Source organism: Alternaria hordeiaustralica (genome assembly GCF_023758085.1).
Source record: "Alternaria hordeiaustralica strain BMP 2776 chromosome Unknown scaffold_26, whole genome shotgun sequence".
Taxonomy (NCBI): domain Eukaryota; kingdom Fungi; phylum Ascomycota; class Dothideomycetes; order Pleosporales; family Pleosporaceae; genus Alternaria; species Alternaria hordeiaustralica.
In genome coordinates this window covers 35,972-62,297 of record NW_026056798.1, presented here as the reverse complement: position 1 = coordinate 62,297, position 26,326 = coordinate 35,972, and the positions used below count along the sequence as shown (strand labels likewise).

Genomic DNA, 26,326 nt, shown 5'->3' with positions numbered 1-26,326 from the left:
ATCCATTCTCCAAAAGGCACACGCCTCGACTGTCTCACACATCTCGCCGATCCGCATACCTGAACTCCCAATGGCACACGAAAGCGCCCCGAAAAGAGTGCGACACAGCCTACCAGCCGTTTTGATGCGTGCTGGTACTTCAAAAGGTCTCTTCATTCATCGTCACGACTTGCCATCTTCCCAATCAGCGTGGGCTGGCCCATTACTTGCCGCCATGGGCTCTCAAGGCTCAGACGCTCGACAGATTGACGGCGTAGGAGGGGCTACTTCAACGACTTCCAAGGTTGCAGTTGTTTCGCCATCATCACGAATGGGCGTTGATATCGATTACACTTTTGTACAAGTAGCAGTGGGTCAGGAGGCAGTCGACTTCAGCGGAAACTGTGGAAACATGTGCGCTGGTGTAGGACCATTCGCGCTACAAGAGGGGTTAGTGCGTGCAAGTCCCGGAGAGAAGACGGTAAGTTCTTATATTGTAATTGAGACGAATAGGATACTCATTCTTCTTTAGCTCGATGTACGGATCTTCAATACGAACACTTCGCGGGTCATCGTCGATACTATTCAAGTAGACGAGGACGGGTCGTTTGATGAAGACGGAGACTACGCGATACCCGGCGTCAAGGGAACCGGAAGTGAAGTAAAAGTGGCCTTTGTGGATCCTGCCGGGAGCATGACCGGAACTCTCTTTCCTACGGGGAGACGATGTGATACTATACATGTGAAAGGACAAGACGGCAATCGATTCTCAGTCAAGGCGACGTTGATAGACGCAGCGAACCCTTTCGTCCTAATCGACGGACGAACATTTCCGTCAAGCCTGAGGAGGGGGAGCAAGGACACGGCCGTCTACCTCAAGGACATGGAGTCAATACGATGTACTGGCGCCGTTTTGATGGGTCTTGCTTCTGATATAGACGCTGCTGCAAAGGTCCGTGGTACACCGAAGCTGGCAATCGTTTCATCTCCTCAACCAGGTGACCATGGCCCGGAAGGCACGCCGGACGTTCATGTCCAAGCGTTCAGTATGGGCAAACCCCACCCGAGCTTGCAACTCACAGGTGCGGCATGCTTGGCGTCGGCAGTGTGCATAGAAGGTACTGTAGCCCACGGACTTGCATCCGGCAGCAAGGTGCAGTCCTCCTGGCAGTCGTCTTCACCTGAGCGGACACCGAGTCCCTGCTCAGACTCTGATGGTAGCTCTTCGGATCTTCTACCGAGCCAAAGGAGAGTCTGTCTTTCGCATTCGAGCGGGTCGATCAGGGTTGATGTTCTGGCAACCAGCTCGGAGTCGTTTGCTTTTGTCGATAGGTGCGTTGTCTCGCGGACTGCTCGGCGGTTGTTCGAGGGGAAGGTATATTATTACTCAAGTAGCGTTTAATCAAAGTAAATCCAAGTTCTACAAGATGACGATGAGGAAATTGCGCGGACTTCAGCCACAGCTGTAGAGTTTGAGAGAGGCTGGTGCATGACATCACACGCAGAGCTACGAAAAGTCGCGCCATCACTTGGTCGTGCGGCGGACACGTACCTGCCAAGGCGTCACTCGACGCTGCGAGAAGCCGACACATGGTAGGCAACACAACCCTAAGCTACAAATAGAGGTTACATTGAGTGTTTCAAAACAGACCACGTCGTCAGATGGGTCTAGTGCTGTGAAGTCAAACAGTAGTTGGTGTGAAAGTGGTGACCAGACGCTCGATGGAGACCCCTGCTCGAGAGTACCGGTGCTTTGACGTTTTGGTGCACCATCGACATTGAGCAACACCATCCCCAACGACAACCCGCAGTCGACTCGCCATTTCCTTGTCTCGTCCCGCTCGCCAATCAAAGCCGCATTATTACTACTAGCACCAATGCGATAATCCACGGCGACGCGCATCTTTTCCCACGCTAGCTCTGGACGGATAGGCCACGTTGGACGGCGGCGCAACAGTCGACTCCTGGCCATGCCAACATGTCAAAAGCATCCACGTCCTCATTGCCCCTCTACAATGCCGCGGGCCTGCCCTCCAAGTCTTCGCGGCCCTCTTCGCCCATGCTGCAGCCGCCAGAAGCCATCAAGCGCAGCACCACGCCCTCAGTACGCCATGCGCTCCGGAGTTTTGGAGACGCCGCTGACACGTGTGAATAGTCAATAACATCTGCCCATTCCCTCCTCTCGGCTCAGGACACGGCCCACAAGCTCTCGACGTCGATTACACATGGCCTCTCTGCTTCGGACGCCTCGGCGCGCATCCACACCCACGGCCTCAACGAACTCCCCCACGAAGAGCCCGAACCGCTCTGGCTTCGCTTCCTCAAGCAATTCAAGGAGACGCTGATCTTGCTGCTGCTCGGGTCCGCTGCTGTCTCCCTCATACTGGGCAACTTAGATGATGCTGTGAGCATTGCAGTGGCTGTGACCATCGTGGTGACAGTGGGCTTCGTGCAGGAATACCGCTCGGAGAAGTCAATTGAGGCGCTGAACCAGCTGGTTCCGCATTCGGCACACATCATTCGCGCTGGGGTCGAGCAACCACGGAACGGTCGCATACCGAATGGTACGGCAACTGACGACGTTGAGTTGGAGAATCTGAAGGACACCACTTCGGCCCTGTCAGCTGCGGAGCGGAAGTCGACTACCATATCTGCGACACTATTGGTACCTGGCGACCTCGTCCTTTTCCACACTGGAGACCGTATACCCGCCGACATTCGTATCACGCACGCCGCAGACCTCAGCATCGACGAGTCGAACCTCACCGGAGAGAATGAGCCTGTCTCCAAGTCGCCAGACACCATCACACCCCCACCGGGCTTACAACGACCATCTTCACCTTTCTACGCGTCCGAAGCCGCAGGAACGGTCGGCGCTGATATACGACTGAACGATCAGAAGAACATTGCTTTCATGGGTACATTGGTTAGATCGGGTTACGGACAAGGAATCGTCGTCGGTACAGGAGGCAACACGGAGTTTGGTGCCATTTCTGCATCTCTACAGCAGATCGAAAGCCCGCGGACGCCTCTACAACTTTCCATGGACCGTCTGGGCAAAGACCTGAGTTACATGTCTTTTGGAGTCATTGCCTTAATTGGTCTGGTAGGGCTGTGGCGCGGTTGGAAGTTCATTGAGGTCTTCCAGATCGCCGTCTCACTCGCTGTCGCCGCTATCCCCGAAGGACTGCCGATTATTGTCACTGTCACGCTTGCGCTGGGTGTGCTGAGGATGTCCAAACGCGACGCCATTGTTCGACGGCTACCTAGTGTTGAGACGCTGGCTTCTGTCAACGTCGTGTGTACTGACAAGACGGGTGAGTCAACCATTCTTCACGCATGTGGCATTTGCTGACTTGGACCAGGCACGTTGACCACGAACCATATGACCGTTACGAAGATATGGCACTTTGACGAAGCAGCACCGATTGACGTAAAGACGAAGCACGACTCCACGGACCTCGATTCGCCGACCCGCAACATACTACGAATTGGCAACATTGTCAACAATGCCCGCTTGTTGAGCGACCAGGCAGCCTCCGCGTCCACGGCAGCGGTTCTTTCTTCGACTCTAGGAGGTGACGACAATACAGCTGCCAAGAGCCGATGGGTCGGTCAACCTACCGATGTCGCGCTCTTAGACCTGATGGATGCTTTTGGGGAAGACGATATCCGGGAAAGACTCGGCGAACGCAAGTTCGAGACACCGTTCAGCTCAGAGAGGAAGTGGATGGGGGTCGTCGTTGGCGGTAATTCTGGCAACCTCACCCCTGGATCTGAGCACGCATACATCAAAGGCGCACTGGAACGGGTTCTGGACCGCTGTGATACGTATGTCACGGCACAAGGGAAAGAGGTTGCACTGGACCAGGCACGCAAGCAGGAAGCGATGAAGGCCGCCGATGCAATGGCGCAAGAAGGCTTACGCGTGCTCGGCTTCGCAAGTGGTGCATCCAAAGGGAAAAAGAGGAATGCCAGTGGTACAGCCTCACCTGCACCATCCACCAGCTCGGCACTTGGTGACGATGAACAATACCGTGGTCTTGCGTTCGCTGGCTTGGTTGGCATGAACGATCCACCGCGTAAGGGTGTAGAGAGAGCCATTCGGAGACTCATGGCCGGCAAAGTCAAGGTTATCATGATTACAGGAGATGCAGAGACCACAGCAGTCGCCATCGGCAAGAGTCTGGGTATGCCAATTATGCCAAACTCAGCACTTGGACGCTCAGTCATTCGTGGTGACGAATTGGATCACATGAGCGAGGAAGAGCTTGCACAGGCTATTGCGACAACCTCGATCTTTGCGCGAACTAGTCCTGAGCACAAGATGAAGATTGTCCGGGCACTACAATCACGAGGCGATGTTGTGGCAATGACTGGTGATGGTGTCAACGACGCGCCTGCACTCAAGAAAGCAGATATCGGTATCTCCATGGGTCGACTGGGCACGGATGTCGCCAAAGAGGCCGCAGACATGATTCTGACAGATGACAACTTTGCGACCATTCTCAATGCGATCGAAGAGGGCAAGGGCATCTTTTACAACATCCAAAACTTCCTCACCTTCCAACTCAGCACCAGCGCGGCAGCACTGAGCTTGGTACTCCTTAGCACATTCCTCGGCTTCCAGAATCCGCTCAATGCCATGCAGATTCTGTGGATCAGTGAGTTTCTCTAATCCCGTTCTCATTGACATCTACTAACAATCACCTCCAGATATCCTTATGGACGGTCCACCAGCACAGTCCCTCGGTGTAGAACCCGTCGACCCAGCCGTCATGGCGCTACCCCCTCGCCCACGCCACGCCCGCGTCCTAACCCGCCCCCTCATCCAACGCGTCCTCCAATCCGCCACCATCATCATGCTCGGCACCCTCACAACCTACTACCTCGAGATGTCCACCGACAACCTCGTCACCGCCCGCGACACAACCATGACCTTTACCTGCTTCGTCCTCTTCGACATGTTCAACGCACTAACGTGCCGCTCCTCCAGCAAATCCGTTCTTGCAGGCGAGATTGGTGTCTTCGACAACAAGATGTTTAATTACGCCGTCGCGGGCAGTTTGCTTGGACAGCTGGCTGTTATTTACTTTCCACCGCTGCAAAGCGTTTTCCAGACCGAGGCCCTGGGTTTGGGCGACCTCGCGCATCTTGTTGCGGTGGCGAGTTGTGTATTTTGGGCGGACGAGGGGAGGAAGTGGTATGTTAGGTGGAAGGGACGGAGAGGGTATGGTGGAGGGTATAGTACTGTTGTTTGAATATAGAGCGTTGGGTAGAGTTTGGTGGTGTAGAAGCGTTACAATGCGCAATGGAAGTTGTTGTTCTCAATGATGTGTTTGGTGCGTACAGTTATGCCGTGCGGAATGCAGATATGCGGACTTCAATGTGGTGTTGACAGATTCGCCGAAATGAAACGCATGCACTCATCTCCATAGCAAGACTTCGTCTCATGTGCGAACGATGCTCTTGCGAGAACTCACACTGAGAGCCCGACTATGCACGTGCTACTGCAGGCTATATAAAAGCCGCATCTCTCTTCCCTTCCTCCACTCTCTACTAATTCTACTTTTTTGACGTTTTCTACAAACCGAATATTTTCATCAACATGTGTTTTCCCTGAGAACCAAAACCCAAAGCACCCTATATATGTCCACTTGTGCAAAGTCCACAAAACGAGGTACGAGATTGCCATGTATCGCCGATGTGGAGACCAGAAAACACTGAAAGAGGTGTCATGACCTGTCTTGCGCTCTTGCGCTCGTGCACTGTCGATATAAAGTCTGCGGAGTGGTCGATACCTTCCTTCCTTCATATCTCCGTAAAGACGGCTACCAAAATCCACGACGCCACGTTGTATGGTGTTGCCTGTCCGGCCTTCAAAAGACTTTGACGGGTATCTCATGTTTGCGCTGGTGACTGCAGATGCTACAAAAACCAGATTGATGTCATCGATGAGAGAGACCTCTCGGGTGGCACAAATGTGGGAACGAGCTTTTAACATGTGCGGTACGAGACTGCACCAAAGACAACACATACCATACTCATGTGTTGAGGCCGGTCTTGGGGAGTATAAAGCTCGCTCTCTTAACGACTACCATCTGTATCTTATTCTTCTTACTTTGCAAGCTATCAAAACACAGGACTAACAGACCAATGAGATTATTCGCTCTGTGTGGAACAAAATCGCTTTTCCATAGAAACATGTTGGTTTGAACGCTTCTCTGGGGCTGAAAACCTCGCGCGTAGTCGTCGTGAGGACTCTGAAATTGCCAAAAAGACCGTTTATGTCCGATGAAAGGCGTTGACGCGAACAGCGGCATCGTAACATGTTCGTCGGTGCGCTATGTTTCTCGGTTAGAGGTGTTGGCAGTATAAATAAAGATCTGTCCGTCGTCTCTGGTCTTCTCTTCTACAATTGCGCAACTCTGCAATATTCAAAAATCACCAAATCACAGATGATGACCGGTCAAGGTCTTTCTTTCCCTTCTCCAAAAGTTCTTTGGTTCGGCCCATGTTTGTGTGGCGCAATCTAGATGCCTCTCTGCTTGAGTATACACCCGCACTGTATGATCAAAGTCTAACTAGGATATATCCATGTGTATCCTAAAGTACACGGGATGTTATAAGAATCTTGCGCACCATATCATAATCTGGGAGTAAGGGGTATTTAAGTACCTGGCTACAACAATTCTACTTCCCTTACTTCCTCACTATCAGCTTCGCCAATCTCCAAAACTCGTTTACAAGGCCTTATGTTCGTCCGCCTCTAGATTCAGAGTGTTACTCCACAAAAGCATATTTGCGAAGACAGTATCAAAACCGGAACGGATTCAAGACATGAGAAGTCGCCGTTGAACCAATATTTTATCTCATGAACAAATCCAAATGATTATTTCGTACTCTACAATCATCAGAACTTTAGGACAGAATCCACCCATCGCTCCTTTACGCGCAGATTTTACTCTATAGCTTACGTACCAGAAGTGCTAAATTATCCAAGTAAAAGATACAAGCTCAATGGCATGAAGAAAGGCTCCCCATTCACTTCGCAAAACCGCTCCCAAAAACACCCCCAGCTTATTACATGGCCTTGCCACGCTGCAAGACCCTTGGACTGCCGCATGTCTTCGAAGTCTCAAAGGTAGCTGAATTACGCGTGCGACTAGCCTCTCGAAACTTCTATATAAACCCTCGTTCTTCTCTGCTTACTGTTCTCCAATACCAAACATCTTTCTATTTACCAACAAAAGCCAGCTGAAGGAAGTCCATGTGGAGAAGAGAGAGAGAGAGAGAGAGACGTCCCTACCAAAAACAAAATACCCGTGGGATAATTCGATATCGCCTGTTGTCTTCGTGCGTCTCAAAATCGGCCTACGTAGTTGCCATGCTGTTCTGTCGTCCAAATTTCGTACAAGACTCAACCATGTGCTCTCACTGTATACATATCCTACATATATACCTCCAAATGCCGATCTCGCAACCAAAATGTCTGCGACTAGCGTCACCGGGTGTTTATATAAAGATTCGTTGCGCCCTTACAACTCTTTAACTCAGCTCACATTTACAAATCATTACCAAAACCGAAGGCGGTACACCTCATGTGGAGAAGGAGAAGAAGAATGTAGCACGACCACCGAAACATACTCTCAACAACGGTGATGTGTTGTTTCTGTCTCTGGTCATCTGAACTACCATCGTGCATCGTCGAAGTCGCCTGTTCTTCTCAAAACTTCGAGTGCAGTAGACCATGTGCCTATGTTGACCGTCTGACCCCAAAATGGATGTTAACTCGCGCATGTCGTTCTGTCGCTTGGAACCATTGCGGAAGTACTGGAAGCGATGGACGTTTGAATTGTGTGTCAGATCATATGTTGAACTATCATTGTGTAGGGAACGTTGCAGGAAGATAAAGATATTGCATGGAGGTGACAATCATATGGAGGTGACAATCATCATTGTGGCCCGAGACTATCCAAAAGAACTACCTTTCGCAGGTCATATTACCCAATAATTCCCTTGTCAAGTGGATTGAGGAAGCGTGGGCGATGCAGATTGCTCGTGCTAGGTTCTGTCTTTGAGAGTAGATTTGCGTCTCTGGCTTTCACTGTATCGGACTCGTCTGGAGTACGCTCACGCTCAGAGCTTCCTCACGTCGTCCTTGACGCGATCTCCTTGTGAAATCTGGAATCGCCCGGCTGGCGCGATACCACTTTAGATTATTCTCTTCTCGCTCGCGGTATGACCCTACTTCTGCCTCATATCAACTCAACATCTCCCGTACCACACCCCACACACCAAGCCCTCACCGCACTCCACCTCACGACCCAGACATCGCCCCTCTTCATCTCAAACCGCCGATCTGTTCCTTCCACGAATATCTCTCCTACATCACGCAACGCCCTGACGAAGACCGCTTTGTCCTCATCCGGCTTATCAATCATGCTTATGCCACCCGTGGTATCATCGAGCCGTTGTAGCGATGCCGGGAACTGCGAGAGGAACGAAGACGTGTAGTGTGAGGAGAGGAGCGCTTGATGCGACGTCAGGTATTGGTGTTCGGATGGGGATAGGAGCGGAGAGGGCGTTTCGAGAGAGGACGTATGTAGCGATTGGATGTGTAGTGGGTGTGCGTCAATCTACAAACGTGCTGTTAGTATCGCCGTACAGATTGGCAGTAGGGTAACACAGCGCTCTACCTTTTTTATCCTCGCCCTTAGAAAACTTCTGACCAAGAACTTGAACCGCTCAAGCTCCGTCTGTATAATTATGAGCTTGAAATTCGTCTTCGGGTTCATGTCGCCCGTCTGGTCTTCGACAAGTTCAATCTGGCTGCGTCATTAGCTACCTTGCGTTGCGCAAGCTGCAGTCTTCCGCGCGCTCACCTGTCTCCTAATCCGCTCCAATACCCTCTCCATGAGCTCCTCAGGCCACGGTAATATCTCCGGCGCAACCCTCTCCGCGACCCAGCACCTCGTCAATTCCTGCAGATCGCGTGTCTCTCTTGGCGTCGAATCGACCGCGACCTCCGCGAGAAGGTCGTCGATGTCCATTGTACCGTTCCACACAAATGCGCCCTTTGCTTTTCTCGAAAGCCAACGGTCGTATCGGTCAGGTACGTAAGTCGCGTGTCTGCCGTGTCTCACGCGCGCGTGTATCGTGGCGGCACCGAGATCGAGGTAAGGCGGGGTGATGAGATCGAAGGTGAGCAATCGGCAGGCACCCGAAGAGCAGCGGGATGCAAGACAGAGATCTGAAGTATGTCTCGGGCCGGATGCATGCGTGTGTTGGCTTGCAGCGAGCGTGCATGCAGATTGCAGATGTTTGGTGGGGCAGGGATGCGCGATGCGGGGATCGCTTACCACTAGCGCCGACGCGTCCCAGTTTGGTTCCGACGCGTCTTGACACCTCAGGAAAAGCAGGCTACACATGTATGACGCCTTGGTAGGGGCTAAGGGTGCAGCTATCAACGGCCGTCGCTACCGCTGTATTTCAATATGAACCACTGCTAGTGTCTGGCTCAACATATAAACCGTGCATGCATTAGTTTGATGATACATCGTGGTTTCTTCATCAGGATAATGGTACAGGTGGAGCAATCTGATGAGATTTCGTTGTTGTTTCTAGCTTGGTCGACTGCAGGACATCCTCAAGCCATCCTTCGTCCATCCGCATTACAGATATGTACAGCCCATTACCTCCTCATGTTCCTCTCTGTAGATGTACACGAACCAGAGGATAGAAGTAGGTAAAGGCAAATAGATACATGAAAGAGTCGCGCGAAGGGTGATACAAGAGAAGCCAAGAAGTTCAGTCTGTGTGATGTAGAGAATGATACCAAATGAATTGTATTAAGGAAAGGGCAGTAGATGCCGTGTAGGTGATTAATGCTCTGGAGGCACGTAGACCTGTTTGTGTACTTGGTTTCGTGATGATTCTTAGATACTTGTTCTGAAGAACATGTGCAGGCAATGTTTCAGCGCTGCAAGGCCAGGAGAGATCCGTCTGAGGATGGGTAATAGTAACAAAGGAAATGAAGAAGCTCGCGAGGCAGCCTTCTTTGGACTGCTCAACGCTCGCCGTAGACAAGATGGGTATCCAGCGTTCCCTATCAAGAAATGTGAACTTTTGTCCGGGCCCACAGCTCCGCGACAAGGGGTATAGAAAAGAAACGGGGAGACACCCCAAAGATCAGATGCAGACTGTTGCCGCTGTGCAAAGATTCCGAGAGTGATGCAAGCCAAATGAAATCGCTCGAACGCCCCGGAATGGAAAAGGAACAAACGCCAATGCTGTGGGGATCCAATGCCATGCAGCAATCATCCATAACGCCGTGAATCAATCCGCCATGAGTTAGTTTAGTTTCGTTATAGTGTTGGTTGTTCGTTGTGCAGGCTTAATAAGAAGCCATGCGACGGGAAGCGGCCGTGACACGTCCGACGTCCAGGGAGTCATTGCCAAGGGCAAAGATATTGTTTCCAGATCTTGACCGGCCCATGGCTGTAGGGCTGTCTTCCATCTGGCAGTGCTGTCCGAAGGTGAAGGTGGTAGCACGGTTGAGCTTGGCACGCGACTTGAACTTGAGCTTGTTGAGGCCACGTTCACATGACTGTTCATGCTCTTTGGCATCCATGCGAAGGTAGTTTTGGGGGTAGCAGCGAGTGGCGTGTGAATGGTAGAAGGAGCTGTATCCGCCGTCGAGGATGTACACTTCAGGGAATGACAGATGAGGATATTGATGCGCGTTCTCCTTGCGATCTTGCGAGCGAACAAACTTGGCCCTGGTGTTGTTAGTGAATGGACCAAAGCCGAAAGATGGGATGAACTTACATTAGAGGAGCACGATGCGCAGAGTACTCGCAGTGAAGGACCAACAAAGTGTTCTCGCTAGATGGGGCCTGGAAGAGACGCTCGGCAAGCTTCTCCTTGTCACAGAAGTTCAATGCACCTTCAATGTGTCCACCATTGTATTCGTACTCGAAGCGGCAGTCAATGACGACCTTGTTGTCATACAAGTGATCATAAGCACCATCCAGCACTTCTACCAATGTCTCGTGGGTGATGCGAGGGAGACTCTCTGGCTCGGTAGTGGTGAAGTGGGGAAGCTTGAGAGTGTTGGCATCATCGACATCCATCACAGACTGGAGCCCACTGGGCTGATAATCATCCTGTTCTTGCTTGGCATTCATTACTTCACCGGGGCTTTCGAACATGCTTAACGATCTGCGGAACTTGCTGGGACGACGAGAAGGAGGACCGGCGGGTTTTCTGACGGCGGCAAGGGGGGAACCATTGGCACGGGCGGCAGTAGAGTTGAGAGAGAAAGGCTTGGGTTTTGAAGCGAAGAGAGAGCCGTTGGAAGTAGGACGACGTTCTTGGGGAGGCGAAGCAGTGAAGCACTCGTCCAAGCTGAGTGAAGACGAGTTCCGGGTGAAGTCACCGCAGCCAAACTGGAAGGCGGGCAGCGGAGTGCTCGATGGCTTGTCTTGGTCCTTGAACGACACAGTGTTAGTGGAGTAGTTCTTGTGGCGCGCAAGAGAGGGCCTGAGAAGATTGGACTTTCGGCGGTCGGCGGCTGACACGGGTCGGGGAACCTCGAGCGAGGGCGTAGAGTATGTGGGTGGGGTGGGTAGCTCATCACATGGGGTGAGCATGTCGCTGTCGGAGCCGGGGGTCACCTCTGGGGAGGGAGAGGGTAGGGGCAGGCAGCGGTCGTTGATGAAGCTGAAGGGCGCCTTGTGGGGGAGAGGCGAGATGTCCATGGAGTCTGGTGCAAAGCCGGGCGAGGACGAGGGAATTGGCGGAGTCGTAACGCCTTCCCATCGAGCCAGTGGGGTCGTGGTTTCTGTTTGGACCTGTTAGCCCTTGTACTTCCAGTTTGGAGTGCGCAGCCACTTACCCCGGGTGTCGATCTGGTGAAAGAGATTCGACGTGAAGAGCGACCGACGCGGCGTGGCGAGCTGGGGGCTGAAACAAGCGCGTTAGTGTGCTGCCAATATCAAAGAGACAAAGGAGGGATTGTACCTCTGGTCCATGTGCAGGTTGCTCGACATGTCAGCGGCCAGGCTGGTGGTGGGTGACGAGCCTCGCATGGGCTGCAGGGTGAAGTAGTCCCCCCCACTCTTCTTCATGCTGAGGTCGCGGAAGTTGAAGCTCTTGGGGCCCAGGCTGTGTGCTCCTCCGAACAGCGGCTTCGACTGCGGCAGGTCACGGCGGTATCCCCAGGGGCCGGGGATGGGCGGCGGGTGCATGGCGGCGAGCGGCGAAGACATCTCCATGGCGGATTGGTTTCGTGTTGGTCGTGGTTATTGTCGTACCGGGCAACGGGCGGAGCGAGCGTTTGCACGTCGGGACTGAAGTGAGGTCGGACGGGAGGATGCAATACTGGCGATAAGCATACAAGACAGGAAAGCTAATTCCAATCTCTGAAGATGCTGGTGGTGATGGTGTCGATGTCGGTAGAGATGCTACGGGCGGGCTCCGGACATGGGCGAGGCTGAGGCTGAGAGGGTCCGGGAGAGGGTCGGCAGGTGGATGGTGAACGAGGTAGCTCTTGCCGTAGTGATACTGGCGATAACCGTCGTCCAAGATCCGCTCAGCCAACTTAAGAGGGGATTGGGCCTTCTTGGGGACGAGAAGGGTAGAGAAGAGAGAAGCGGAGCCCGGTCACGCACTGGATTTGAGCATGCCGTGGTTGCTGGGGTAGCCCGCTGCTGGGCCAGGTTAGGGCCGACGACCAGGGCGTGGGCTTGAGAGCTAGGCGCTTGCACACACCGGAGGCCTCACTGCTCAGCACGGGACAAAGAATACTGGGGACTGGAGTTTGCTTGCCCGGCTATGCACCCACGCCCAAGCGGTGCTGTTGATCCGCAGCCTCTAATTCCGCCGCAGGTACACCGGCCCATGATTTGATCGCGATCCCACGCGTAGGCTGTCGCGTAGTCGCCGTGCAGCTGCAGCTAAGTCACGCTGCACGCCCGTAAACAACCGTTCGCAGCTGTTCCACCTCGCGCAGTACCCATTGAATAGCAGTACGGTACGGCACCACGGCCACACTGCTCCAACGCGCGCTGCTTCAGTCCGGCCTCGATCTCAGATAAAGCTCGACAAAGCAGCCAAAGCGCACTCCTGCCATGGTTGCCAGAGAAGCAATTGCCTAGCTCGGCACGGGTCAGACGCAAGCGGAATGGATGCTCCCTGTAAGCCCAGCACGATACGTGAAACCATACGTTCGCTCTCCGCCTAAACTCGCGCCGCCGAGAGAATTTCTCCCCTCGGAGTGGTTCTGCGTGGGCTGCGTGGAGCGTCTAGCCGTCCTGCGTAACGTACCAACCGTCTCCCAGGGAAACCAGCTGCACTCGCTACCGAACGGCGACCCCTCTCTGCCCACCGTGTACACTATCGTGACTATCCAGATTCTATGCACGCTACGGCAGAGCGCTGGCTAGATTCGGCATCATCTACCCCATCTCCAGCCTCGTTCACGAAGCGCGAGCTGTTTTGATCAGGCAAGCTCGGTCTGCATCTGCGCATGCTTTCGTCATCGTACGGCCCAGCGACGAGCCTTGGCGTCGCTGCCAGGGAACCGCCTCGCTGTAACATGGCTTGCACGCGTCGCCATTGGCTGCCTCCTCTGTCGGCGACTCATTGGGCGGGCGGGAGATTTTCAGACTGTATTCGGTGCAGCGAGACCGACGTCGCAGGCGCCGCTGGCTTGACGACGTGAGCTCACCCCGGCCCGTTCGCCCTCTGATCCCCTTAGCCCTAAGCGGCTGCATAAAACAGGAATGGCTCCATCCAACGCGCTACCGCTCTAGTCCCGTGCTCGCGATCGAGCTCTCCCCTCTGGGATCGCGATGGCGACATGTTGCAAACGTCATAGGCAATAAGGCTGAGATGAACTGCCAACTTTGCTATTCTCGGCCGCCTGTTTGCGCCTACTGCTGCAAACCAGTTCAGACAACTGTCGACCTGTCGACCACCGACCCTCGCTAAGAGCCGCAACAACACGACAACAACAACAGACGTCAGCGCAGACCCCCCATGGCTTTCGGAGAGGCCGGGGGCCGCTGTCATAGTCGCTGTGGTGCCATTTAGAGGCGAGCTGAGTCGCTGTTCGAGAACGGCGGCTCTGCCCACCACACCTCTGCACAAAACCTTCATAACGGCACACGATCGGCTGGACCCCACCACCAACGGGCTGACCCCTCCTTTTGTGGACCGCCAGACACACGACAAGCCTTCGCACGGCCAACCTGTGGCGCTTGTTGCAAGCGCCTCGAAAAACCATCGTCTCGTCGCCAGGTGCGACGCGTCGAGCTTCGTATACACAAACAACCGACTTCGCGCCATCACCTGACCTAAATAGGTGAAGGCGAGTCTCACCACAGGGTCTGCGTCATATACCCCAGACCTCGGGACCCGCTTCACGACGCCGCCAGAGCAGGCCTCGCGTTTCGAGACCCTGAAAATCTGCACTCTCGTCACTGGTGGCAGCTTAGCCGTAACTCTTTGTCATGGTGTCTCGTCGTCCATATCGTGTCAGCACCTGGCCGGACGCATCCGACATGATGTGCAGGAAGAGCTTCATCATGGTGGACACTCTGTGTGAAGAAAAACTCTGCCCATGATTCCCAAGACACATCGCGGGACATGTTTCGGGCCCGAGGGTCACTCACCATGAAAACCCAGACAGCTCCTGGAGCTCCTTGAAGCGTTCACCAGTATCAGCCATCTCGGAAATTCAATCCCTTGCGTCGCGTGCATCCCGTTCTCGGCCAGCACGTTGCACATCAGACCCTCTTTCGTGTGACAAAGGATTCACTTATAGTTACTATAGTAATGTACCTCGAGGGTTCGGCGTCCAACAAGAAGCACGGGTTTCACATCGATGCATGCGGCGCCTTCGCTTGCGGCCTGGCGTTTTCGGAAGGTGCGATTCCTGAGACAACGCGGGACGCTGTGACATGCGCTTTCCCTTTCAGCCTGTGACTGCGGGGACATCCGGTGAGCATCCGCATCGTCAGATTCAGATCACCACCACAAAGAAGGGTATATTTAAATCTGCAACGCGGTTTCGTCTTCCCGCGGGGTACATCCTCATGATTTTCCAAACATACCCTCGCGCATATCGTCCGTTGCCAATCTTTGCGATTCATCCCTCCGCATGACGGTGTGGTTTTGCCCGGCGCCTTTCGCATTTGCAACACTGTTGCCATGGCGATGCATGGGGTCAGACGCGCCTCATGTGTACCCAGCCGGTCCCTCTTTGCACAACTCTATTCGTATCATCCGAATACCCTCAAGAGTCAGTAAATTATGAGCATCCGAGCAAACTTTTCAAAATGTGCAAAAGGGGGTGGAGTTTGTGGCAGAGGCACCGACCATGCAATCTGCGATATCGATAGGAAAACCTCACCGCCTGCTCCTTTTCTTAGTGAACACGGTAGACAGTAACCTCACAGAGCAAGATTGGGATATTTAATGACTGGTAAGCCCGCTTCATTCTTACAACAGGCAACTTGCGTTGCACGTGCTTCGTTTTTGCGGACTTAGATCATGTGATCTGTGTTGAGAGATTGCATCGTGACATCGTCGACAGACTGAAGAGGCTCGGGAGCGGAAATAACCTTGGACCGATCTTTGAGAACACGTTCCTCGCACCCTGGGATGTCAAAACTTTGCTTAGGTGGTGTTCTAGTGGAGAGATTGCCTCCGATGTCATCTTGAGGAAGTACGGGTGTGCTCATCAGGGTCTTTGAGATCACGTCAATTCCATCCTAGAATGCCAAAAGCTTGCTAAATCGAGAGATTGCATCGTCTGTCATTTCGAGGAACTACAGAAGTGGTCATCAGGGTCTTTGACATCACGCCTCTCCCGCCCTGCGATGCTCAAAGTTTATTTAGATGGTGTTCTAGTCGAGAGATTGCATCGTAGGTGAAATTGAAGAAGCTCGGGAGCAGCTGTCAGGGTCCATGAGATCACGTCACACCCACCCTTGGAAGCCGAAAGTTTACTTGAATGAGGTTCTAGATGCCGCGAGAGAAGGGATCAGAGCCTTGATGCGACCCGTGGAGTCAAGTTGACATGTCACCCCCACGAACGAAGCAACCAGACACCCAGCAAGACAGCGGTACAAATTAAACCATATTGCGCACGATGGTTACAATCTCCCGAGCATATATTTGGGGTAGAAGAACCTCTCGAATTAAACATCTACGGTTACATCGCGCTTCGATACACGTCTAATCCTCCCCGTTATCATGGTTGCTTAGAATATGCCTCATACCCAGGCCATCCCTTGCCCTGTCTTCCTGCTCGACCACACTCAACGGCAATCCCTTACCAATACCGCACAACACAAAAGCCGCCCACTTCCACCTGAACGGGTTGATCGCGATCGTGAACACGAACCAGTAGATGAGCTCCGAGTACGTGAAGAAGTCGAAAGCGCCACCAGGAGCCTTGGTCTTGATGAACCGCGTCATGTCGATCCAGCGCTTCATCCACCAAGTACGCGGTCGAGCGAGAGGGTCAACGAGGTACATGAGTAGGAAGCGCGTGTAGATGCCGATGTGGTAGTTGCCGACCGTGCCGATGGCGTTGACGTAGGTGCAGTTGTTTGCGCAAATGGAAGGGTGTTCTGGTGGGAAGACTTGAAGGTACCAGTTCGGCGGTTCGTATGGCTCTTGAAAGACCTCATCTGGTAGGAAGCCTAGGCTTGGACGCTTGTAACCGGTCGCCATGATGACGATGTCGGCTTCGACCAGTTTCTCGGAACCAGGTCCGTTCTTGGGGACACCTCGTGCGCGCTTGTTAAATTTGATGCCGGTGCCAGACTGGTCGTAGCCCAGGATATCGCCGCGGAGCCATGATGCTTCACCTGAGCGGATGAGGTCAAGGACTGAGTCGTTTACCATCGGTGTTTCGGTGAAGAGACCCTTTCCGCTGTTGGATGCTGGTGAAATGTCGTAGAGATCGCGGTAGAAGAAGAGACGGAGGATATACTCCGGAATCCAACTGAAGATGGTCTCCATCCCGAATATGTTGAAAGCGAGAAGACTGTCGATGAATGGGTTTCTCGGAATAATCCATTTCTCGGATCGAGCCAGTACGTTGGCGTGCTCTGCTTCTGCGCTGGCGACGAATTCTAGGGCCTCGACGGCTGAGGCACCGCCGCCTATGATGGCGACCTTCTTTCCTTTGGCCACTTTACCGTCGAGTTGCGAACTGTGCCAGATTTCACCCTTAAAGTGCTCTTGGCCGGGAAGCGTGGGCATCTTGGGATCACCACAGGTGCCAATCGCAGCAATGACGCCATCGAATCGTCCGTGAGAGGGGTCGTTGATGATCCATCGTCCATGAGGATCTTTGTACACCTTCTCAACCCGTATATTGAACTCCGTCTTACTCTCAAGACCGTACCGTTCCCAAAGTGACCTGATCTGTGATACAATCTGCTGGCGATCCGGATATCCTTGGCTCCAATGCACCGAAGGGTGGAATCGGTACATGAGCGAGTGGATTTGTAGACCAGACGTATTGTTCACCCGGCTCCAAATTCCACCAAGGTTCTTCTTGGATCCGGCTTCGAAGATACGACAATCGAAGCCATGGCCGACAATGTGCGATGCAGCGGATACGCCTGTCAGGCCCGCACCGATGACTGCGATCTTAGGTCGTACGAGGTTTGCATGCGGTGGCGGCGGTGCTGGCGAGAGCACAAAGTCGAGCACATATTGTATGACTTCGTAGATGAAGAGAATGGGGTGAGTGAGGAAGTATTTGATGTAGCTCATAAAGTAGCCCATCGTGACGGTTGAATTTCTCTCGTTGGGAGAGAATGGAGATGGAGAGACGGAGACGAGAAGATGGCTGCGGCATCTTGATATGCATGACCTTGATCCATTTTACGTGACGTTCAGCTTTTCACACGGAGCCTTGCGGAAACGTGCAGTTTCCGATGTTGTGTTTCGCATATTACGACTTGTGATGTCACGGTGGGCCCGTTGCATTGTCCTGCAGGTGACATGTGAAAGCCATTTGGGCTGCAACGTTGCTTTTGACAACACTGAGCCATCGTTGGGCTGGCTTGATTCCGCCTGCTGGCAAGACGGGTAGTTGAAAGTATCCTTAAATTATTGAAAGGTAATCTTCCCACGTTTACTGCTTCCAGTAGTATCCTAGCAGCCAAAGTCGACCCAAGCTGATGGAACGAATGAGAGACCTCGTCCGGATCGTCGACAGGGATGGGGCGGATAGCGAGGTCTGGAGCTAGGACCTGACGCTAATGCGAAAGCGGGCACCTGGGCAGCTACTTCTATTTGCGCTCCACCCTCTAGCTCAATCCTTCCTCAACCACCAACGGTGGCTTTTGTAGCCATGTCGTTCTTCCGGGGTCAACCCGATGTAGAGACGCGCTTATGCACGGCAGTTAACGTTGCGATACAAGCCGGAGATCCGCATCAATTGCAGTCCATCGTACTGCTGGAGCCAGGCGAAGGCAATGTTTTCCCGCCAGACCATCAAGAGCTCATCCAGTCCTTGCAGCAGAATTACCCTGCGAACAACGAACAGTCTGAGAAACGTCTCGAGGATCTTGTCAGGCGAGTCGTCACTGAGACTGCAGAGTCTGAGGATGAGGAGGGTAGACCTATTCAGTCTTGGGGTTCGCTGGTCACCTTCCTTGTCGGATGGATGACCTTTCTCCGAGACATGGACGCAGAGAATCTTGTGTTGATTTTCGAGCTGATGACAGATCTCCAGTCGTATGTTGATGGAAGTAGCCATCAAATTACTTCATGCTAACGCGACGCCAGACGAGCAAATAGCGCTTTGCAGCATCCAACCAAGGGCATTCTGATGCTTCCTACCATCATGTATTATGCCAAGGTATTCGCAAGAGTAGCGATTGGATTAGAGAAGAGACCGGACTTGACGATGCATCTCATTACCACCGACGCGGACGAGGATGGCCAAAGCGAGTCATTGCCAGAGCGGGCAGCGAATATCGTGCGACAGGCCTTCATCATATGTCTCAACGACCGCAACACTGTACCCGGAGGTATCAAGGACGGTAAGCCTGACGGGAAGAAGGTTGGAATCTACAAGATGGCAAACATATGTTTGAAGACCCTCTTCCAGGCCGATAAGCTGGGGAGCTGCGAGACCATCTTCAATAACATATCGAACTCCTCACCACCATTACACATCTACCCGGCTGCGGAGCGCATTACCTTCCTTTATTACCTCGGGCGGTACCACTTCAGCAACACCAACTTCTACGGAGCTCAGCTCGTTCTGGAGCTAGCATACAGAGGTTGCCACGGGCAGTGTCCAAAGCAACGCCGCTTAATCGCAGTCTGCCTTGTCGCTGCCAACATACTCCTCGGTCGTTTCCCAAACGAACTCATCTACAACGACCCTGCATGCATGGGCTTCCGGGAAGTGTTCGAACCGCTGTGTCGTGCGATTCGTAGGGGAGACCTAGAAACGTTCCGTCGGATAACGAACCTGGATCTTTCCCACCCAAGTGCCGAATTCATGATCAAATACCGTATTTTCTACCCAATCGGGAACTATTGCGAGCCCCTCGTATGGTGGTCACTCCTCCGCAAGGTATTCATCCTTACTGGAAGCATAGGGGAAGCATCGAAGTCGGCTGCTTTGCTCGACCTCAATGCAGCTGTCCTTGTATTTCGCTTCCTAGAAGCACGCTCGCTCATCAAAAATGCCGCAATGGCCGCGCAAGACCGTGGTCCAGGTCGTCGCAACTTTGGTCACATCTACCAGGATCATGCATCAACAAGCAAATCGACATACATCGACCCGGACTTTATCGGCATGGAAGGGGTGCAGCCGTATACTCACGAGTATGACTTGCTGGAGTTGGAATGCATATGCGGTAGTCTCATCACCCAAGGTTATCTGAATGCGTACATTGCGCAGGCGAAGCAGAAGTTGGCCATCCAAGGTGTCAAGACGGGAAACTTGAGCGCTGGATTCATCAACCCGTGGGAAGTCAACAAGGAGAGGAACAAAGACGAGGTGCTTGGATGGAAGAAAGAAGCTGGAGGCGATGGAGGGCAGGTCGTCAGGCTGTCATCCGCGGCACCAGCCGGGATGTAGAGGAAGATCGCGCATGATACCCTGATATTGAGATCGGATAGGAATATATGCCAGTAAGACTCCATACGTTGCTTGCGATGCTAATCAAACCCAAAAGATGACCCCCGAACTCCCTCAACGCCGACGCGCTTGTATCGTTTGCGTGGCACCCCATACCTCAAACCGGAACACCGTTGTTGTCCATCCGTCTTCCAACATCCGAGCCTCAGCACATGATAACGACCGTATTGTTCTGACCTCTTTTGCTGCGAGCTTTCCTTCCTCGTCGTGTTCTAGAATGACCTGCAGTGACATCGTTGGTACCTGTGTTCAGTCAATACTGTAATGACGAGAGTTGGTCAGCAAGCATACCATTAGAGTCTCTTCTCCATAGCTTCGTGCCTCGACGTCTGGCCAGCCAAGCTTTAAATAGCAGACCAATGCAAGGGATGAGTACGACGAGCAGAATGCCGAACAACCCGAAGAGCGCTTCTTTAGTCCAGTAGGGGTCTGCGATAGATTCATGGGGGCTTGGTCGTGAGGATGGAACATCTATATGCAAACACTCGTCAGAGAGCATTGAAACGAACATTGAACAATTGAAATACCTCGCAGAACTTCAGTCGTTGTAGACATTGCCCTCGATAAATCGTTTACTGGTATGACTTGAAATATTCCAGGATTTAAAAATGTGGTGGATAATACAGCCACAAAAGTTAGTGTAGGAAGCTGCCATGGTGGTGCTAATTCAGGTCGAAGTTATACTGGGGGATTGTGTAAGACGATTTTTGTGCGGCGACTGGGGGCCAAAACGATATGTTATTTCTTGACGAATCATGGCCTCCAGGGTCCTCGCTGGCCTGGCACTTGCGAACCCGTGCATGCGTCCAGATGCGGAAAGGCCGTTACAAGTGGCGCGGCTGTACCTTAGCCTCCTGCCAGGCATGTTTGATAGGTGTGACTACTCAAGCTAAGTAGCATAACGAAAACATACATCAGAGGTCTTGGATTTGGTGATCGCATTCAAAATGTGCTGAATCTTATTAGTTACTGCTAAGAGATACCCATGGATACCTCCAGTGCCACGCTTGTGGCGTGGGGCGGAGCGGGGCGGAGCGGTCGTCTCAAGCAACATCTTCACACCAGAGTGCAGTTCTCAGCGACAACAACATTCGCTACGCTGCAGCGCAGACGTCTCCCACCTGCAACATCAGTACCTATCGCCAACCGCGTTCTCAAAGCCGCGGTCGAACACCTTAGCCTAGGCGCGAGCACCCGCGCGTGCGCTATCGCCCCCTTTCAATTTTGTCATCAATCCACCGTTCTTTCCGATCCCCAGCCTGTATAAAGAAAGTGCACCATGGCACACAACACAACGGAGGAGAAACGGGACTTGACTCACCTGCCGTTTCCCAAACCGATCCCCGTCGAGCACTTCAATGACCCCGCTGTCATCAATAGGAGCCCCGACGATGAGCTGCCAAGTTGCGGGGGACACGGCACTTTAGAGATTCTACAAGTGGCAAAGCTACTAGATGGAGCTGGCATTACCTGTTGTCTCGTTGGTATTTCCGCTCTGATCTACTACGGCGCCGGAAGGGTACGCAGGGTAAGCTCATTGTGACGCCCCGTTCTCTAGATTGTCTCAATCCTTGCACTGCTGACCTGAACTACTAGGACTGGGAGGTGTGCGTGCCCACAGAACAGATTGAAGAAGCGTCTGCACTTCTGGGCTCAGCCGCCACTTACGAAACCTATGCGCCGCGCCCACCCGCCCCGCGGTCGCTACTGCACACTTTCCCCCGGTTCAAAGTCGTAAACAAAGCACTGTGCTTCACATTGATCCCCTCGGAAGACGCGCACATCGAATGCGTATCCACCAATTTTGAGCGTAGCCACATGGGTCTCCCGTACCCGATACTAGAAGTATTCGCACAAAGTCTTCTCGACACTAACGATATGGTAGCACTCACAGACCTTATAGACGGCATGAATCTGACCGAACAATGGGGCTTAGAGCATTTGAACCTTGATGCCGAAAATGATCTAGCGTGGGTATGGCGAAAGAACGAGAAGATCCGGGCTTCGGTTCCACTTGACCTCACCTCGTGTCTCCTGGAAATTCCAAACAAACCGATCAATCTGAAAGAGTCCTGGAATGACGTTGTCCGAACCAAGGAGCGTCGTATTGGCGCGGAATTGGCCGAAGGATATTGGGCCACGCGATTTCGTGGTGTAGCATCCCCGGATCCAAGGTCTACGGAGAGGGACTACGTATAAGGCGCGGACGCAGGCTTAGTAACAACGCAGAGATCTCTATGATAGCTCGGAGCATTACAATCGTCTATGTCTCAACAAATTCCGTTTGGTGATTGAGAAAAAGCAAGTCTGGATGTGATTTGGAGTTTGTCAACATCAAATACCCGACCACCAATCCACGATCGCCGAAACTATTGTGGTCTGGTTTACCGTCGTATCTTCGAACTCAAATGACCAAGAATTGAAGACAAAGTTTCGTCGTTTTTGGCTAAACTTCTGTTCAGCTGCGACACTGGTGGACAAGGAGGCGGTTCGCCGCGGCGCAGTTAAGCGCTGATGTGCCATTCAGTTGCACTTAACGCGCTATGATCATGAAACACACGCTCAAGGCACACACTCCTTTCACAACGAAACAGTTCGCGCCAGGATTCGCGATGGTCAAATTCGCGCGCGCTTTCAATTTTGAGATCCTCTTATCTGTTGGTGACTTGAACTGCTCATAAAATGGATCAAATGTTGTACCACATTCTCAGACTAGCTACTGCCGACTCTTCGTCTTCCAGTCAGATACACGTTGTTCTGTATAATATCTACCTAGGTATATTACAATACTCGACTTTCATCTCATCTTCTCAGTCAAACTTTTTATCTTCGGGATGTCTCGTTCCCGGGCAACTCAACAACAACCGGGAACGTATAGCCCTGAACAACAGCATGCCTTGGTGGCTGCGGCAAATCGTGCTGTTACCTCTCAATTATTCGCTGTAGCAGACCTCATGTCTCGGGTATTCCAAGTCAACGCCGTCCCCTACGCCTTTATGGGCGGATTTGCGCTGAAGCTTCGAGGAAGCATTCGCGATACCCAAGACGTTGACGTGGCTGTCGGATGTACGATGCAACGGGCCATCGATGTGCTTTCCGTGCAAGCCAGGTGAGCAACTCAACATGCCATTAATCTGTCCAGCGACGAACTGAGGTCATAGAGTCCGTCGTCCTGCTGGCCCTACGTCCGGCGTGATGAGAATTTTCGTTCTGGTCGGCGGCCCCTTGGATCCTGGTGTTCCAGAACTCTGGGTTGCCGTAGATATAATCCTCGGAGGCAAGCTTCACTCTTTGTTTTCTCGCGGCTGACTATGATGGACAAATCGATAACTTCCGCCACAGGCTCTCTCGGCGCCCCTACCGACATTCAAAACAACTCAGAGATTGTGACCTACAACACAAAACTCGGACCAAAGCAGCTTCCTATCATTGACGTAGTGAGCGCAATGGCTAGCAAGCTGAATGCATATCATTTTAGACAAGAACGAAAAGACTACGAAGATATCTGGTTCCTTATCAGGACGTACTCTGAACAAGTTTTTGCAATCAGAGCACGACTAGACGCAACGCACTGCCAGTATTTTGTTGGATCCCTTGCGGAGAGGGAATCAGAGGAGGCTATTCGAAGTATTAAGTCTATTCTGAATGTAGCTTAGGGATCGAAGTCGGAGGACGGCAAGTGACGCACACTTCAGAACTGCCATTTTTGTCATCGCGAGTAGTAGTAAACGCTGGAATGATATGAACGTGAACGATGGTGATGGACAGTGCTGGGCAGCCTTGCCCACGCCCCAAGCCAACGCCCCTCCGCCTTTCTGTGCCGTTACACCCGAGACCACCTCCAATAGGATTGGTAACGATCTATCTTACACCACCGCTTGTTGTCCGTCTATTGCCCGACGTTAGTGAAGCGCAGGTACTTCTTGACCTCCCTGACATCACCAAACTTCTTCCTGGCATCCTCAGTGCTGACGCTGGGTGGCACGATGACGTCTTGGCCCTTCTGCCAGTCAATGGGTGTAGCGATGCCCTTCTTGTCTCCTGTCTGCAAGCTGTCGATGACTCTCAGTACCTCCGCGGTGTTCCTGCCGGTGCTCGCGGGGTATGACATTGTAAGACGGATCTTCTTCGCTGGATCGATGATGAATACCGAGCGGATGGTGAAGGCAATGCCGCCGTTCTTCTGGAGCGCATCGAGGTCGTCTTGCGAGATCATATCGTAGAGGAAAGCGACGTGGCGGTCGGCATCGGCGATGATGGGAAACTGCACGGTGGTGTTGGAGGTCTCGTTGATATCGGCAATCCACTGGTCGTGAGAGCTCAGGTCGTTGGCGCTCTATAGCAATGTCAGTAGGCCGATCTTGATCTGTCAATGAGCCGATAGACGCGTACCAAGCCAATCATCTGGACGCCTCGCGCATCGAATTCATCCTTGAGCTTCGCAAAGGCTCCAAGCTCAGTCGTACACACGGGTGTGAAGTCGGCAGGGTGGCTGAAGAGGATAGTCCACTTGTTGTCCAAGAACTTGTGGAAGTCCTACTTGAAGTCAGCATGCGTTGCGCAGCATTCGTCGGAGAAGCTTACCATGTCGCCATGGGTGGTCTTCGCCTGGAAGTTAGGCGCTGCGCGTAGTCAGTACCGTTGATCTGAGATATACTCCAGACACTACATACCAATGGATCCCAGCCTCAGTCGTGGCTGCTCAGCTGGAAGCGCGATTCCGCGACGGAGTAGCGGGGCAGCAGGGCGCTGTACCCTCAGGGCAGGACGCGCCGAAGCGCGCAGAGCTCGAGAAGCTGCACGAGGGAAGAATGAAGCCATTGTGAGGTTTTCAGAATACGATCAGGTATCTGAGATGTGTTCTGGAGCTTTGGAGGGTGGTTCGCGGCGGCAACGTCGATTAGTAAAACGGGGACTTTTCGACATGGCGTCATGTCGAATCAAAAAGCCCCGCCGGTCCGAAATCGGCCGTCTCTACCTCTTCGTGCAGTAATAATTCCAACACCGCGGAGGCATTCTGTCGGACATCCATCGCAAGCATCTGGAGTACGAATTGATGTTGCGCGCGGACAGCAGCAACGACCCTGCCACGCGTATGCCACGCGACATATCCAGCATGACGTCAGCGTGCGTGCATTAGCACCAGCGAAGCCACCGACCATATCTCACACCTTTCCATCTACTTTCCCATCCTTGATGGTTATGTCCAACTCATCCTCTGAAGCCAGCATGATTGGAACAGTGAAACCCTTCCACAAACGGGCGGGAACCCTGTCGCCTTCTCCCTCTTCCTTCTCCAGCTCACCACACCACCATGTGCAACCCTTTGGACGCATCCGAACTATATATCGGCCATCCTCAAGGCTTCGGAGCGTGCGTCCAGTATCGAATGAACTCACTAATGGGATTCCAGGTTTCAAAGTGACCAACTCATCCATCTTGGCTCTCAGGTCGGTTTTCGCATGCCGCAATTGGCAGATGCTGGTCTGTTGCCTGTGCATCATTTTACCAGTCGCGGCATTGACGATGAGAAAACTTGATGTGGGCAGACGATTCAGCTCTGACTGATCAATGACCCTGCGGCGACCGTCGAGGGTATTCGTTTCGGTAGCTGAAGGACCCCATGGGGCGAGGAACTTCTGCTGGCCCCGTGACTGTACGGTCACAGTCTCGGAGCCACTATTAACGACAGTGATTTCCAACGATATATCATTGACGAGACACATGCTCGTCACTAGTCGCGGTGGAAACTTCAGGTCATCGACGACCTTGAAAGCTGCATTACCGTGGCGCCAGCTGTTGACTAGTCTCACTTCCTCGCTATCTCCGTCGCTGTCGGCAAAATCCTCTTGGTTACTGTATGTCCATTTCTTGACTCCAAGGTCGCGACTTGCGAGTCTTATTTTGTATCTCTTTCCCGGCTTCAAAACTGACGCTAACACGCCCTGGAGATCAATAGCGCATAGATATACCGTGATATCATGTCTCCAGCTCTTTGTTCGATGAACCCGGGATGGAACTGAAATGCAACCTCGATTGTTCGCATCAACCTCTCCAAGCGAGCTTACATCCACTTCAACCCATTGCCTAGCTTCCCCGGGGCGTTCTTCATGCAGGGTTAACAGGCCATGCGCTATGGCGTAAGGCACATCGAAGACT

The 26,326-nt window shown here is 52.8% G+C and overlaps 7 protein-coding genes across 7 annotated transcripts; 3 read left to right on the top strand and 4 right to left on the bottom strand.

The window, feature by feature from the left end:
- Window positions 1-70: 70 nt before the first annotated feature.
- J4E84_009111 (uncharacterized protein) lies at window positions 71-5,240 on the top strand (the record flags this gene model as incomplete). The annotated part of the gene is made up of 6 exons (XM_049391676.1): window positions 71-460; window positions 512-1,354; window positions 1,898-2,083; window positions 2,135-3,296; window positions 3,345-4,643; window positions 4,696-5,240. 6 exons carry the CDS (start codon window positions 71-73, stop codon window positions 5,238-5,240), a joined length of 4,425 nt encoding a protein of 1,474 aa, XP_049240541.1.
- A 2,997-nt stretch (window positions 5,241-8,237) lies between these two features.
- On the bottom strand, window positions 8,238-9,032 carry J4E84_009110 (uncharacterized protein; the record flags this gene model as incomplete). The annotated part of the gene is made up of 3 exons (XM_049391675.1): window positions 8,238-8,618; window positions 8,679-8,807; window positions 8,865-9,032. The coding sequence occupies 3 exons, from the start codon at window positions 9,030-9,032 to the stop codon at window positions 8,238-8,240; spliced, it is 678 nt and encodes a 225-aa protein (XP_049240540.1).
- Window positions 9,033-10,375: 1,343 nt separating this feature from the next.
- J4E84_009109 (uncharacterized protein) lies at window positions 10,376-12,257 on the bottom strand (the record flags this gene model as incomplete). The annotated part of the gene is made up of 4 exons (XM_049391674.1): window positions 10,376-10,760; window positions 10,810-11,824; window positions 11,879-11,946; window positions 12,004-12,257. 4 exons carry the CDS (start codon window positions 12,255-12,257, stop codon window positions 10,376-10,378), a joined length of 1,722 nt encoding a protein of 573 aa, XP_049240539.1.
- A 3,967-nt stretch (window positions 12,258-16,224) lies between these two features.
- On the bottom strand, window positions 16,225-17,790 carry J4E84_009108 (uncharacterized protein; the record flags this gene model as incomplete). The annotated part of the gene is made up of 1 exon (XM_049391673.1): window positions 16,225-17,790. The coding sequence occupies one exon, from the start codon at window positions 17,788-17,790 to the stop codon at window positions 16,225-16,227; it is 1,566 nt and encodes a 521-aa protein (XP_049240538.1).
- Window positions 17,791-18,361: 571 nt separating this feature from the next.
- On the top strand, window positions 18,362-20,107 carry J4E84_009107 (uncharacterized protein; the record flags this gene model as incomplete). Its single annotated transcript, XM_049391672.1, has 2 exons — window positions 18,362-18,747; window positions 18,799-20,107. The coding sequence occupies 2 exons, from the start codon at window positions 18,362-18,364 to the stop codon at window positions 20,105-20,107; spliced, it is 1,695 nt and encodes a 564-aa protein (XP_049240537.1).
- A 1,339-nt stretch (window positions 20,108-21,446) lies between these two features.
- J4E84_009106 (uncharacterized protein) lies at window positions 21,447-22,366 on the top strand (the record flags this gene model as incomplete). The annotated part of the gene is made up of 2 exons (XM_049391671.1): window positions 21,447-21,695; window positions 21,764-22,366. 2 exons carry the CDS (start codon window positions 21,447-21,449, stop codon window positions 22,364-22,366), a joined length of 852 nt encoding a protein of 283 aa, XP_049240536.1.
- A 1,690-nt stretch (window positions 22,367-24,056) lies between these two features.
- On the bottom strand, window positions 24,057-25,893 carry J4E84_009105 (uncharacterized protein; the record flags this gene model as incomplete). Its single annotated transcript, XM_049391670.1, has 5 exons — window positions 24,057-24,503; window positions 24,560-24,703; window positions 24,752-24,789; window positions 24,841-24,916; window positions 25,567-25,893. 5 exons carry the CDS (start codon window positions 25,891-25,893, stop codon window positions 24,057-24,059), a joined length of 1,032 nt encoding a protein of 343 aa, XP_049240535.1.
- Between the last annotated feature and the right edge of the window lie 433 nt (window positions 25,894-26,326).